Source organism: Chaetodon auriga, chromosome 18 (assembly GCF_051107435.1).
Source record: "Chaetodon auriga isolate fChaAug3 chromosome 18, fChaAug3.hap1, whole genome shotgun sequence".
Taxonomy (NCBI): domain Eukaryota; kingdom Metazoa; phylum Chordata; class Actinopteri; order Chaetodontiformes; family Chaetodontidae; genus Chaetodon; species Chaetodon auriga.
The window spans coordinates 6385314-6401345 of record NC_135091.1 but is presented as its reverse complement, the minus strand read 5'-3'; the positions used below and the strand labels follow the sequence as shown (position 1 = coordinate 6401345).

The 16032-nt window shown below is 41.1% G+C and overlaps 1 protein-coding gene across 1 annotated transcript in view; it reads left to right on the top strand.

Annotated features, from left to right (window-relative positions):
* Window positions 1–16032, top strand: part of rngtt (RNA guanylyltransferase and 5'-phosphatase) — a 79786-nt gene that overhangs the window by 28453 nt on the left and 35301 nt on the right. Inside the window, exon 11 of the mRNA XM_076756638.1 lies at window positions 5513–5677. Within this exon, the coding sequence (XP_076612753.1) occupies window positions 5513–5677 (165 nt within the window). The remainder of the gene's footprint in view (window positions 1–5512; window positions 5678–16032) is intronic.

Genomic DNA, 16032 nt, shown 5'->3' with positions numbered 1-16032 from the left:
AGTGCTGTCATATAGAGACGCTCTGAAATTTGTGCTTCTGCAGTACATTAGCATCCACAATACAGAATATATGTGAAATATATATATGTGTATATGGATAAACACGACTACTCTTGCTTAGGTTTTATTGGTCTCCAGCTAGTTACAACCACTAATGCCTAACAATGACTTTACGTTAACCTCAGCTGCTTTAATTTGCCCATAAATCACAATGCATCCAAGCCACTCTGCTGGGGCTTTCATCTGCATTCTGCCTGTGATTATAAAATCACTCTCCACCTTCATTTCCATGTTGAGCATGTGGTTGAACATGTGGACACTGATGAAGGAAATAAGATGGCTATTATGGGGATAATTGTACTAAAGTGTAGCCGGGGAGGCAGCAGTGACCTCTATTTCATTTCCAAATAGCCTGTAAATTTAACACAGCACAGTGGATTATCTATAGAATACAAATGCGCTTAGTTATCAATCAGGAAACCTTACAGCTGGCTGCACACACCTTTTATTTTGCACGGTTCAAAAGGATAATTAAATGTATTCAGTATTTGAAATAGAAATAGTTGAATTGCAATTTCTGTCGTAGAAAAAGTTTTTCTGTCTTTCCTTGAATTATCCTCCAACTCCTTAAACCCTGCTGAAACATTGTGATCTGACAGCTCTTTGCTGTGTCTAAGATGCATTATTTGATGTTATTTTTCTACCTCTACCCGAGACGTAAGCCCAACTCTGCATTAAAGTGACTCATAAAGGAGCAGGAACAGAAGGCTTCAGGGGCTCTTACACTATAACTACATAGACCATCGTCATAAATTTTGCCCTGCACGACCCCACAAAAACAGAGAGGAAATCATAGTTTGAAAGCCATTTTCCTTCCTAGTGATAATGTAACCAGCATACTAGCAATAACGAATGACCACTGAAGCAGCCTTTTCAGGGAATAAACCTTTTTCTTTCCTCTAATTCTTTTTTAAATCTGCTTCAAACTACTGCTTGTGTATTGTGCTTCCATGATGCAGGCAGATGAGCAGGTTACAGTGCATGGTTCAGAACAGTTCTAGACCAAAACAGCCTCCATTTTTGCTAGAAATATCCTTAGGGAAGCTGCACATTAAGCTTCTGTTGACTGGTTCCAATTCTGATTTTGTCACCTGTGTATAATGTAATTTATTCCAAATTATCTGAAACAGTCACAACAGTATTTCCAGCACTGTCAGTTTTTTTTTTTTCATGTAAGATACTTATGTCTTTGCTGTATTTGTGAGTTTATCCTTCAGCCTCTGCAGCCTCACGTTGAAGAAGGCTTTAGTTCTGATTCTGCAGCTCTCTGGTGTTTAACATTTAATGCGTGTTTATATATAGATTCTTTATGCACTCACTTCAGCTTACCCATAAAGGTGGTTATGCAATACACTGAGTTATACCTTGTTGGACATCACACAATGTATGACTCATTTATGATGTATGCTTCTATATATTCACATACCCATAATTTAAATTTTGATTTGATAATAGTTGAAGAATCATTAGAAATCTGCATATAAGCTCATTACTGTATGAGGAAGAGAATCTGTGTCATACATTTGACCTCAAGTTTCTCAAAATCCACAAGCGACTAATGTTGGATTTATGTTTTGATTCACTGGATTGAAGGAAATGTGTCTCTCCTACATGGGCTGAGATTTACAGGTTTGCAAGTAATGCTTATTTTCTTAGTCCATTCACTTCTTGGTTAATTGCTTAAAAATGTCAGAAAATAGTGAAAAACAGAGCCTAAGTTGAAATGCTGAAGTTGTTTATGTCTACCCAGCAGTCCAAAACCCAAGCATATTGAGTTTACTGTCAAAGTAAGCTAAGATTACAACAAATATCTACATCTGAGTAGCTAGAACTACTGACAGTTTTTGCTGCTAAACGGGACTGCAAATTATTACTATTTTCTGAATTAAGCATGCCTCCTGCTCTTGCTTTGCCTGACTAACAGTCCAAAACATCCCTGGTTATATCAAGGTTGATCCATTGCTTGTTTGTCCAAAATGGTGCTTTGTGCCACGTTCAAACACTGGCTCTGGCCTAGCCATTGCCAACAGTGGTGAAGTCAAAGCAGATCAGCGCAAACAAACAAATGGCAACCAAGTTAGAGTTTATAGTGTTCAAACAGACAGTGAGCTATCCAGACACATCTGCCCCTGGAACCACAGCAAAAAAGTGATTCCTCTGATAGAAATGATCTTTATTCCCAGTAATGCTGGATTAACAAGGTTCGTATTTGCTGTGTTTTCCTGCTGAACAGGCGTGGATAGAACATGCCTTGAATCATCCACACTTACATTTTGTTCTGTCCTGATGACACAGCTGACAGATGGTGCAGAATGTGTGGGACATGATACCAGCTGTTGCTCCAGGAGACCGTAGTGTGGTTCTTGCAGTCACCCTGAAAGAAAAACATGTTCTCAAAGTAATGCCCGAGTGAGACTTTCTCATACCTTAATTTGGACTTTTACCTTATTTGTAGTTGTCAGATTGTCCTTACAGAGTTGTTGAGGCTGCATTAAGCTGTCAGACAGACTCTAAAACGAAGTGACAGAGACACAGTAATGGCATGCTGCTCGATTATCAAGTTGTTATGGCCAATGTGTTATCAAGCAGTTGCTTATTTACACATACAGCAGACACAGAGCAACACAGGCATCACGGGAGCCATATCAGACCACCTGACGAATGCAAGTCCAATATCTAATCTGCTTTGTGCCTATTTTGGACTAGCATCTTCTTTAGGTGATTTAATAATTAATTTAACAAGGGCAGCAGCTAACGATTGTTTGTCATTTCTGATTAATCTGATGATTCTTTTCCTGAGTAATTAAAGTAATTGTTTATTCCAGAAAACACCCGCCCATCACCGTTTCTCAGAGCCCTCTTCAGGTTGATTGTATTTCAAACCAACAGTCCAAAACCCAAAAATATTCAATTTACAACCATAGGCTAATCCCCCCGTAAAGCACTGAGGTATAGTTTCTCACATAGCGCTGTAAACTGGAGATAGGAGGCCTGTCAAACCCCTCTGCTGTCTATTGAGGGCTGCTCCACCTTTCCTCTCAGTCTCATCCATATAAATGTTAGCCCCAGTAGGGGACACAGGTGTTCCCATAGCACGGCCATGTTCCTGTCGGTAGAATACATTCTTGTACTTAAAATACAGTATGTGGTGTTTAAACACCACGCTCAAGCGGGAGGATTGGCACACCAGCATAAGCTGCTGGGAATACCATCTCCTCTGGCAAACACACACAGTGACATTTACTTCTCAGCTCATGTGCTGACCATGTGACTTTTGATGGGCCTGTGATTTTAACAAACCTTTTAAACCTCTTACAACCTGAGTGTCCCAGAAAATTAATCTCATCAGGTCTGTTTGATTTGACTCAAGGCTATACGTTTTAGTATCACCACACACAGCAGGTACAGCCGTGTTTTCTGTGGTTGTATATGTAAACATGTTTGTCATTCATAAGGTTTGGCATTGTACCTGCTTGCATAACACTTAAAATAATGCTCTTCTGTTTTGCTACAGATCTAGATAACTCATGAGCCACTACAATCTGGTAATTGCATCTAGTCTTAACTATTTATTGGCCACCCACCTCCTCATTCACTTTGAAAACAAACCTTTTCTTCCCCCCGTGGCCCCAGAATTCCATAGGAAGTCATTGAGAAGAGAAGCGGTCTTTACCAAACAGTAACAGAGCAGAATACAAATGCCCCCAAGTCACACCTTCCTGCTCAGTGCCTCTCGATATAGATCAAGGAATATTGATCCATATCCCACTGGCGCAGGAACAGTGAAGGTATAAATGATTCATGATATATTTTTTTAAAACAAAGCTGAACGCCAAATCCCTAAATGTCGACTGAAAAATGTTGGAATTCACAAGAGAAGCCAAAAGTTGGCCAGAGATTTAAGTGGCTCACCTTCCACACACAGCTGTGTTTACAGTGGAACTGCTGCAGTTAGTCAATTAATTGATTAGGCGATCAACAGAAAATTAATCTGCAATAATGGCTCTCTCTGTCTTCCGTGAGGATAAACTAAATGTCTTTGGTTTTGTCGCGTTTTGGTTTGTAGGGAACATTATGATGTAGAAGTGACTGTGTGTTATAAAGCACAACTAAGAAAAAATGAAGGGCCCTAAGATTGATCCCTGAGGACGCCCAAAGAAAATCCCCCTATAGTCTGAGGGTTTACTTTGGGAATGGAAGAATGTAAGTGGGTCCGTAGTTTGAAGTTGTTCATGGACTGTCTGTTTCAAAAAGGGGCAAAGTTCGCCTTTTTAAACTCATCAAGAAAACATCCAGTTTTGAAGATAGTTTGGAATATGTGAAAAATTCGTTTGAGATGTATGGAAGGTCTTTTAAAAAGGTTTTTCCGCTCGTCACGATGAGGTGACGTAGATAATGTTTGCCTCTTTTTTTTGTCTCTCTTGGCAAAAAAAAAGACATGGCAGCTTGTTTGTGGAGTTTGAGCTCCTTTTTTCTCTCTCTGATAACTTGTGAGAAATATTAAATGTCAGATTGTTGTCATACATTTAGTCCATGTCCATCTGGCAGTTTTTCAAGTCTCACTTATTTTTCTTTATTTTCTTGTGACTGTTAAGTGACCGTGCTGTACCAGGGCAGGTTCATCACAACTCCTCTGCCTCCATGTAACACTTTAAAGTGGTCATACATAAATTTGTTACTTGGCTATTGTAATTTCGCACCCAAGCTCCTTGATTAATAACCAGGAGCAGGAACCAGGAGTATTGTTCATTGCTCAGGTGGCTGTGGTTATTTTTTTTAGAAGAACTGTGTGTGATTGGCCAATGATTGGAGGAGTGGGAGTGACAAAGAAAAACTGATTCCGCTGTATTGTGTTGATATTCCCGAGAGCTCAACTGATGTCACGATCTAGTTATCCAGGGTTTACGGTATGCACCTCCGTACTAGCTATAAAAAAGGCTTCATATAAGTCCCTTACATTGATGATATGAGCATGTTTTTGTGTGTGCCAAGGTTTTGTACTGTGAGTCAGGCCTGCAACAAATGATTATTGTCAATATTGATTCATACGTTGATTATTTGTTTGACTAATTGTTGGTGTTGCTGTTGTGTAGAGGTCTACTTGTCCACTCTTGAAAATGTCTCTGGTCCTGACTCAGAAAAGTGCTACCCTTCTACCTCATAGCAAGTTAGATTAACAGTGTTTCTCATTAATCTTTGAATATCTGTAAAGTAGTTTTCCAAAAGAGATTTATCGTAGTGTGTATGGTATATGTATGCTATTGATGTAATACTCTAAATAAAGACTTTGAAAGACTGTATTATTTTGGATAATTGATTGCATTAATATGAATAAAAGTGATTTTTCTTTAACAAAATGTGCACATCATGTTCATACATGCAGCTCTAAATGAGTTAATTTCCAGCGTTCATTTTGAGATGACTGAGTTTGTGTTTTTTTTGTGTGTTTCAGGGACAGCCTGTTGGCCAGTGTGATTTCAATATCCGGCTGTTATGCATAGAAAAGGAGATCATTTCTCCCCGAATGGAAAAGATGAAGACTGGACAGATTGACAAAACCAAGGAGCCCTTCAGTGTCCGAAATAAGCCCTTCTTTGACATTCACGCATCACGCAAGGTAAGAGGAACAAAGGCATCCTTTTCACTCTCCAACCCATTTTTCTCACTATTACTTCTCGCATTGCGTATGTTGACTGTCCCAGTTACCTCCCTGGAAGTTGGGTTTTCCAGAGCAACAGTTCATTACTGGGTGTTCAAGGCAAATTAGTCAGGTGGGGAACCAGAGCAAGAGAAATTGAAACATGCCTATGTACAGTACCGCCATCTTAAGGAAAGCACAAGCTCGCCCAGAACAGGGAATCAGACCTCCTCCTGGAGTCAGGCCTGTGGGAGAGAATTGGCAGGCGAGCGTCTGGTGGCTGGGCCTGTAACCACTGGGACCGATCAGGCTAAGTCTCTAGACTTAGCGTGTGGTCGTGCCATGTGCTGCCGAGATAGCAGGAAAAGGCGGGGGGGGGGGGCCTTGACATTGTAGCCCCTGCCTGTCAAAACTGTCTCTGGAGACCTCAGGGTGTCAGTTTATGTCGCGGTCCTTGGAGCTGGCTCCTGTTGTTTGTTAAACCTCAGATTCAGCAGGCGGGGGTGAGAAGCCCATCTTGTTGTGGAGGAGTGGACCAGTTTTTTACTCTTACAAAGATTTTCCTGAACTGCTTTTACAGGCCCCCTCTGCTTTGAGGGTAATACCTCTGGTAGGCCAGAAACTAGAGCGGTGCAGTTTTCTGCGTGAGGTGTTATTCATTCAGTGAACATGTGCCTTGAGCCTTGTCCATAAATCTCTGCTGCCAGTGCCTCCATGTATTAAGCTTCAGTTGACAATGATTGCCTCTTCCTACGTGTTTGTCTCTGCCTGTATGAATCCACAGCGAGGTTTAAGTAGGTTCAAGTGAAAAGATGGCCATGATAATAAGAAATAAAGCAATACATTACATGCTGATGTAGGTGAGCTAAGTATGGGAAATGACATGATTTCATTGGTCAACATTTCCAAGCACGTGGTATTACCGTAAGAATAAGAATAACTGTAAAATGCATGATATTAATTCAGTTTCTTTTTCTTGACTCTTCGGTTCAGACGATCGTATTTTTTCATTTTCTTTGTAGTTGTCGCACAATAAATAAATTATCACGCCTCAGGTTATAGTACTGTGCTGTTCGCAGGCTGTGGACAGCAGAGCTTTTATCCTCTGAGTAGCTGTTAAGCTTTCCTCAAAGGTGCACTTGTGCCCTAATATCAGATCTGTGGGAGGTCAGAGCACGATTAATTTGAAGTTTTGCTCGGGCCGAGATCAGTCGGAAATCTTGGCACTGCACATTCACAGATGATCAAAGTACATGGAGGGGGCGAAGTTTTAGATGTTTCTTGTGTTGTCGTCACATCTTTTCCTCTGCCAACACAGATATCTTGATGTTTTTGTCCTTTTATAAAATTCTCACTATGAATCGTTAGGTTACCTCTGGTCTAACCCTGTGCTGTAGACTCGTCTAAGAACCTTTATGGAGGATCACCCCCCGACCCTTTGGGGGCCACGTTGATGAAGATACTCTTGGAATGAAGTCACTGTAACTGTCTGGTTTCTGACTGCTTCTATTGTGCTGTGCAGTGGCCATCTGCTCCCCATACAGTCAGATCTCTGTTGTGTGGGACATAATAAGAGGGAAACTGGAATCTGGCTCATTAATTCATCGCAGCACAGCCCTGCACTTCATGTCATATTGACCAGAAATCCTTTTTAGGGATATGTCAGTCACAGGCTGCAATTGTATGATGGCTTTTGTCTGTTGCTAGGCTGCTGTTTTTCATCTCAGACACTTCCACATTCATTCCAGCATTTCCCAGCAGTTGCGAGCATTTATCCTCTTTGCTTCCTCCACTTGTCCAATTATCTTACAAAGACCCCCCTTTGTACTACAGAAATCATACATTGGAACAACCAGATAATATATTTTGGGACTTTCCCTCTTGTGTAGGTTGAATAGACTTTACTGACAAAATATATTCTGAGCAGAAAATAATTCTGAATTTAATGTCCCTTCATAACTCGGTTGGTGGTGTCTGTTCTACAGTCAATTGCTCCTTCCCAGTTTAGTTTGCACCTTGGCAGCCATAATACACACTTTACCTTTAAGGGATTCTTCTTTACTTTCATTGGTGGATTTGTCGCCATGCATCTGATGTGAACAAGGCTGCAGTGAACGAGGCCCCTCCCTTACAGGACATACTCTTGTTACTTACAGTACCTGCAGACAATTGTGGAAGATTTAAAATAACCTCAATAAAAGCAAATCAGCGAAAGAAATAAGGTGAAATGCAACACACACTGTTCTTATATCTATTTCCTCTTTATGTATGCATTCACCTTGTCATAATTAAAGGAAAAACGTACTTTAAAAATACAAGATACCCCTACTTTCAATCAGTTAACCGCAGTGAATATTTTTGACCAGTTACACATCAGATAATTTGCATTCACACACACACGCACATACACACACACCTCTGCTAATGGCTTCGCTAAGCCTGGGGCTAAGTGCTCTATGAAAAACCTATGAGTTAAAAATGAAGCATGCTGAATGAACCAGCAGTACTATGCCGTACTGCATGGAGAAAAGCAAAATTAACCAAAAATGACATCCCTAATCAAAATCCAGTCAGAGCCTGACGTACTTGGTGATTCTCATCCTCAGCTCAGTGTACCACAGTTGTAGTTGTAGTGTCTGTACAAACTGTTTCCCCTGATCATGGTTCTTTAAACCCTTCTCACCGGTTCTTTTGTCTTTGTCCTATATGCATGCATCAATTTTCCAATGGCTCCTACACTGGTCACTCTGGTACCCTTGTATAATGCTTTTTGGGCTTGCTGATAATACATAGCATTATAGGGTTAGCATTCACAGGACATAGAGATGAATTTTCTCTCTTGTGGTAATAGACACTGGTAAGTTGACCGAATAGTGTGTTTGGCAGAGATCTGCGTATTTCTTTCAAGGAATTAGAAATCAAGTCAAGACTGGGTTTTCTGGTCATTTTCTCGGTCGCTGAAGGCAGAAGAATTTCCATAGAGAATCCGTTTATGAGGTGGAAATTCATTTTCCTCCTGGGATTATAGAAATGAGTGTTACAATTTGGGGGAGCTGATGACGATGTTTGCAATTTCCATAGAGAGTGGGCTTAACAAGTCAGAAAACTTATCCAGCTCAAACTTGTTTCATGTTTTCAGTCCAGGATATGCAAAGTTCAGCTCTTTGCCACATCGGCTTTTCTTATGACCTTGAGGATGAATCCCAAAAGTTGGAACATACTTAGTGCTGGAAGATGTTTTGGAGGTCATGACATTTTTTTTTCATCTGCACTCCATGTTCCATTGCATGTAGAGCTGCAGCAATTTGTCCATTAAGCGATCAGTTGAATGGCAGAAAGTTAATCCACCACAGTTTTGGTAATAGAAGTAGAAAGGACAATTCAGAGTGACCCCGGGTGTCATATATAGGGTGGATATAATGAGTGTAAATAATATGCTTTGGTTGATGGCTGTCAAAATGTCATAGACCGTCATATTTAAACAGTGTTATTTAGATTCCATATGATTTTCTTCTCATTATATCCTATGATGTTATACTTAGTCCACAAAGTATGGTTACAGTTGTCTGACTGAATTCATCCAGTCCAAAGCTGGAAACATTTTCAATTGGAGTAAATATTTTTTCAGCTCTTGAAAAAGAAACATTTACAAGTGTGTGAGTGAGTGTGAATAAGTCCGACATTTACACAGCATGCAGTATAGTGATTTAACAGGACTCATGGTATATACAGATTGAATATAGTCACAATTTGGTAATGTTAAAATTACAAAGGGAAATTACATACTGTTGATTTGTCTTTTGCCCTGAGCAGAATATCTAATATCCCTCACTCATTTATCATATCTCCAAAGAAATTAGCCGTAAGCTGAATAAAGTTTCCTGTAATGAGACTCGTATCTCCAGTTGACCCCAGGCCATCACCCACCTCCCCTCAGGAGCTCAGACAGGTTAGGAACTGAGGAGAGAAGGACTTCAGGTGAAAGAATGAGTTTCTTACTTTAGAGTAGATCTCATCTTGAAATACCTTTTTGAACCGAGATTGACTTTGGATAGAGACCAGAAAGTAGTTATCTGAATACTTTGTAAGATTGAAGTCTTTTCACGAAGCTCAAACCTAATCACAGTGGGCAAGATTAAGGTTTAGTGTGTGTACTGAATACAAAATGGCCAAAAGAATTGACTTCCTTGCAAAGGTAAACAGTGAAGTGAAATAGTTTTGAGATTTTATGATATCATGATTGCTTATCGCCTGTTTAGTTTGGTGGAGTGTTGTTTATTTTGCACCGAGAGCTACTTTGCTGCTGCGGTTTGCTCACCAGAATATTACCTTAAAACTGCTAAATGTAATCTTGACTGTTGCCTGAGGACTTGTTCCAACAAAATGATGAAAACAAATGCATGGTTTCATCCATAGTTTTGTGTTCAGTTCCTTGAATGTTGGGGTAACACAGCACTGCTGCCAATGACAGGAAGAGGAGTAACTCAATGGACAACTGCTTCTGTAATTGGTTTTACTCCTGATTGGCTGGAGACAGACCCTGAAGGAGAGTTCAGACCATACATCTGGTTGTGTCTTGAGTGACTTGCTTGTTTCTTGCATTCAGCATTGTTTGTATTTACACAGCTTAATTGTTAAGATTTTATTACATATTTATTGCCTATTCAACAAAGTAGTGTTGATGTTTTTTAGAGGCTAAGCAGGCACTTGAAATACGTGTTAGTTTGTGTGTTTCTAGTGGTGTTGTTTAGTATGCTGTGACCATAGATGGTATAAATAGTGGATTGAGCTTCCGGGTCTGAAACGTGAAGTCAGTGTAGATGTGCCTTAAACCTTTCTTTCTAACAGCCAGCAGGGTATGACCCCAGTGGTGGCCAAAAAAAGCCAGATTGTAGATAAGCTTACGAGAAAATGACTCTGCTTCTGACCTGATTTATGCGTTTATGGCTTTGATTGCTAGTTTCAAGTCTTCTTCAATGCAGCACGATGTTCATTTTATAAATAATGGCCTCATTTCGAGTAAAATAGACGTTGAGGCAGGATGTCCACAGATATTCAGTCAGCTTGAATCAGGATAGAGGCACAGCAGCGTATCCTCCCCAGCTCCACTCTCTCATCCAAATCTGCTCACGCCTGGCTCCAAAAAACCAAGATGGCCTTTGCCGTAATGCCAGACTCAAGGCTTCAAAATGTTTATCCAGAAACCAATGAGTGATGTCACGGTTAACTTGGCTTCGACCTGTCTGACGTATCTCCTTTATTATTTATCGCTGTGCATGGGCTGGTCTCCCCTCCAGAGATTAGTGAGTTATCTAATCTAATTGAGATTTACCTGTGGGGATTCCTCTGCACACCACCCAGACATTTTCTGATTTGAGTTTTCTCATTGTGTGTTCCCTCGATTCCTTGCCAGGCTTGCGGTTAGGCTGAGGCTTATTGACAGACTTATCTTTTCATACATTAGCGGCATGTTCACTGTCACCTGTGGCTGTTGTGTGCCCCTCAGTCCATCCTCCCACGAGTTATCTTCTGTATGTGCAGGAACTTTTAAATTCATTCCAAAGACAAACTAATATATGCTTATTTTTTTAAGTAAAACCAATATCTTATCTCTGCAAAGCCAGATAGGCTGTTTACCTTTGTAGATAAGGTGTAACTGGATGCACTTTGAAAGGTCGCCGCAAATGGAATCCAGGTTCAAATATTTATCAATTTGAGTGCAGAGACGAAGTGAAATCTCACAGCGGGCACTGCATCTCGGGCTGCTGCAGCGCTCTCCATCATCAGCCTTATCAAAGGAATTCAGTTGTTTTGTGTAGAAGGCCCATGTGTTGATCCCAGACCATGTACTGAGTAATTGCAGCCAACCACGCGACTGATATGACACAGCTGTTTATGCTTTCCTGTCTCACCTTCCTCTCCAGTGGGCTCAGTTGTCATTAACGGCCCTTGACTCGATGTAAAATGTCCTCTTCTTCTCCTCATAACGAGATCCCTGTGTGAGAGTCTTGCTTTTCCTGTCTGAGCAGGTTTGTAGTGGCCAGACTTGATAAAAAAAAAAAAAAAAGTAACCGCTTCTTCACAGCATGTCTCATTAGCTGAGCGCTGTCTGTCTGCAGGTTCCTTGTTGCTCACTGACCTCACACCTCTGTCAGCTGTCGAGTCTCCAGCTGTTGGAGATGGAAAAGCTCCCTGTTTGCTTTGTCACCTTTATGTGTGCGCTCTAACAAAGTAAAAATCAGGATATGGTGTTGTGCAGAATCTGAGTTAGCTTGTGCTGATTCCACATCTGCTGGAAAACAAATTAGGGTGCAGCAGGTACTTATAATATCTCCTGTCTGTGTTGGTGTCGCTTTACAATATTGTCATAAGACGTTTGCTAGAAAATGACAGAGCTAGTGAAGTACAATCTGCCTTATTGACCCTGAGTATTTACTCTAATTAACAGCAAAAAAGGGGGAATGCTTTAGCGAGGGTAGATAGACGTGATATTTCACAGCTCTACTGTGTGTCTTACTCAGTTTATGAAACACACTGCAATAAAGCATTCCTGAGCCTGCACCTCTGGCCTTGGTAATACAGCCATCCTCCATGGTCAGGTCCAAGGAAAAGCTGCACTCCATCACCTGCATCCTCTCTGTCTTGCCGCCGCTGCTGCTGCTGCAGCACCCACTCGCAGAGGGAAACATGTTGACTGTTGTATAAGGGCTTATGCTGCTTGGAAGAACACATGACATGGACTCGATGACTAACGTTTGTTTACCTCAGTTGCTTTGAAAGTTTTTAGTTTGCTTCAAAGCCTCCAAGACATTATGCAACATTGGATGATGCACATCTATACGGTCTGATTCACTGGAGAGACAGTGGATGAATACGTGGCAGCATGTAGGTTCTGCTTGCCCGGCCCCTTCGTGCCTCCCAGGCTCAGAGTTGATGTACACGAGGAAAGGAACATGCGTCTTCTGGGTCAGATCAACAGGTGTCTGTCTTCAGATGTTCTTCTGACTTTTGAATTTACTCTGTGTTTCACCACATCACGTGGTGATGTTGTGACATCCTTGCCCACTATCCTTCTCAACAGTAAGTCCTCGTGGGAAAACCAGCACAGCTGCCGTCGTTTATTTCTGGAATACTTGTGTTTTTAATCATTTCTGTGCTTTGCTTATTTTCCCTCACTTTTTCTCTAAGGGCATATAAATGATAATGTAGCTATTATGTGTATTGTCCCATCGAGGATGCTGAAGAGGATAAAACTCTTTGGACATATCTATGGAAATGGCATCCGTCTGTCCCTTGACAGAAGAACACATTGTGCCTTTAAGTTTTGTCTTCCACTTGAAATGTTGAACTAGCTAACTCTAACTTCCGTCCTGAAAGCAGACAAATGCAATGATTTGAATAATTATGTCTTTTATTTGGATTTCTTTGAAATAAATGACATAATGATAATAGAAAATCTTGCAGGGGGAGATTAGCTGTACCTATTTTGCAGCCTTCACTGTTGCATTAAAGCTTGTATTCACCAGAGCTTGCCCTTTTTTAAACGACATACTTAAATTATGTTTATCACAACTTTAAGAGCCAGACTTTGTTTATTTGTTCATAAACATGCACTTCTAGAGTCTTGCATGAGTGTAATGAGTGTCTGTGGATCCACCCGGCACTAAAGTAAATGTTGCACAATTGGGACCAACCTCGATTTGGTGTAAAGCGCATTTGCATACCTGGAAGTATCCCTGTGATTTTTTTCAGCTGCATGAATTAAACATCTCTGAGTTAAAACACCAGCGTTATTGCACCCGTTGGATTTCTGTTGGTCGGACAAAACAAGCAGTGTGAATATGTCACCCTGGCCTTTAAGAAATTGCCAATGGCATTTTTTAATTGCTGTTCTGTGCCTTGTTAATTAAGCAAATGGTTAATCAATTGATCAGTAATGAAAAATGTTATTTGCAGCCCGAAGATTAAGTGTAGCCTTACAATATAGTATCAAATTAGGTTAGGCTCAATTAGTATGCGCTTCAGCCACAGCTAAATTCTGATTACTTCCCTTCATCTCCCCAGTGCATCTAGGGAAGCAAATTCTTTTGTACACCTTCAAAACCGAAGGGGAGCGGTCTTTTCTGTCTGACATCCAGCCGACCCCGGCTCTGCCTGTCTCTTCTCCTGCTGCAGCTCAGACAGCACAGATCGAGCAGCATGCTGGTGGAGCCCGGTGAAGGGCTGCCTCCCGTTTGTTGCCTCTTCACACTGACTCTGTCTGTCTGCTGTCTGTATGAAAGTGTCTGAGTGTGTGGGCCGTGTTCGCGCTTGTGGTTGTCGGTTTATCTTTTCTCTCCCAGAGTCGATGTGTCTTAACCGGCAGCCGTATAGCTCCAGCACAGACTCGCTCTGGCCAAGGTCCCATCTCTGCAACATGATAACTTAATCTTGTATGGTTTATTTGTTTGACATTGCTCGTATTATTGTCCATTTTGCACTGCACCCACAGCTGTCCTGAGGGGGGATTAAAGTTTTATTCGCTTGTAGTAACACACTGTCTACACAGGAACTGTGTCACATACACTCAATGCATGTAGCTGCCCCGAAGCATCTTTGTCTTTTTTTTTTCTTAATGAGCTGATTTAATACCCTTTAACAGATGTATGATAGCTATATGAATCACATTCTGCACTCATTGTCTCTGTAATATTCTCAGAGATATCTAGCTCCATTAGAGCGACAATGATTAGTCACTCGATTAATCAATTGTTGCAAAATTAATCAGCAGCTGTTCTTATAATAGAACCATTTAGATATTTTTTTTTATAGCAAATGTTTCTGGTTTTCGTAGTCTTCTCTAATAATGAATTGAATATCTTTTTGGGACAAAACCAAAACATTTCAAGCTATTGTGTGATTATGATTATTTATTCAGTGAAATAATCTGTAGATTTATCTTATGAACATAATCAGAAGTTGAAGCCTGATTGGTTATTTTTGGCAGACAGCTGTTTGGGAAAGAGACTGTTTATGAATGAGTGTTCTAGTGTGATGAATGTAGCAATATAGAAACTCATTAAACCCAGTCCACACCCATCCCCCATTAAAACTGACTGGCTGAGTTACCTGTTGACCAGCCGGTGGGTTATCAGCATGCACACTCACCCCAAAGACACGCTTTTTACAAAACTTTTGTCTTCAGGTGCTTACTAACTCAGAGTCCTTACAGACTTCACCACTTACAGCAGTTTTATCATTTTGATGGCTGTTTGCGATCATGTTCTTGAAAGCTGAAAACAAAACTCGCCTGGAAAAAACCCACCCGTGTAGACTCCAACTGAAAGGTCACACACATTCACATGAGATCCTACCTGCTCCTCATGCAGTGTGTCCCGTGTGGACGCAGTGGATGGGTCTATTATTGGCCGTGTCCTGTTGTGCAGTGCTCGTGCTTTGTTTTAGGAAAGGTAGAAGAGGTAAAATCCAGACGAGCTCATTTTCTATGAAGTGCTTTGATACTTGTGTGTGTGTGACAAAGAGATATAGAAAGGAGTGATGGTGACACTGAACTAGAAATGACATAATTAAAAATAGACATGTAAGCTCCCGCTGTGTCCCTGGGCACCAGCTCAGAGTCTGAATTTCAGTGCAATGATTCCTTGATTCGTCAAGTCTTTGTCATCTTGCAATAACTTGCTAATTTCACAGTGGGGAATTTTAGTTAATTCTCGTCACTCATCAAGATACCTGTCCAGTTTGCCACAGGTTCTTTTCATACCACAATTCAGTTTCATGCTGTGCCCTGATATTTCCCATCATCCTCGTCTCACGCCATCCCTTATAGGTTTAATCTTCAAAGTTTTAATGTCTCAGTTCATCTTTTCCCCGTCACCGCAAATGAACGTGTAAAATTTCATCTCGGTCACGATTTTTATGAAACGACCAATATCCATCAAGAGATAAGACGCTGGAAGACATGTAACTTCTCCAGACTGCATAGCCCCGTTTGACTCCAGGCCAGCCAGTGGCTCAGCAGCCCTGCACTCACACTCTGATGTGGGCTTTTCGTTTAATAGGGAACTGCACACTGGCTTAAGAGGCCCATTCACGTTAGGCTTGAAAGGAGCCTCCAGCAAGAGCCCTGTGGTCTGACTAGAATATCAATCCATCCTCTTCGCCTTTGATTCAGCCCCCGCACCTAAACCTCCTCAGAGCAATGAGGATGAGCACACAGCAGGAAAACACAAAGGCTTCAGGAATGGAAAGTGCATATCATCAGTCCAGGTGTGCCGGTGCTGGAAAAGCAGGTGATACTGCACAGCAAATGAGCCACAGCATTGCTTTGTTAATGA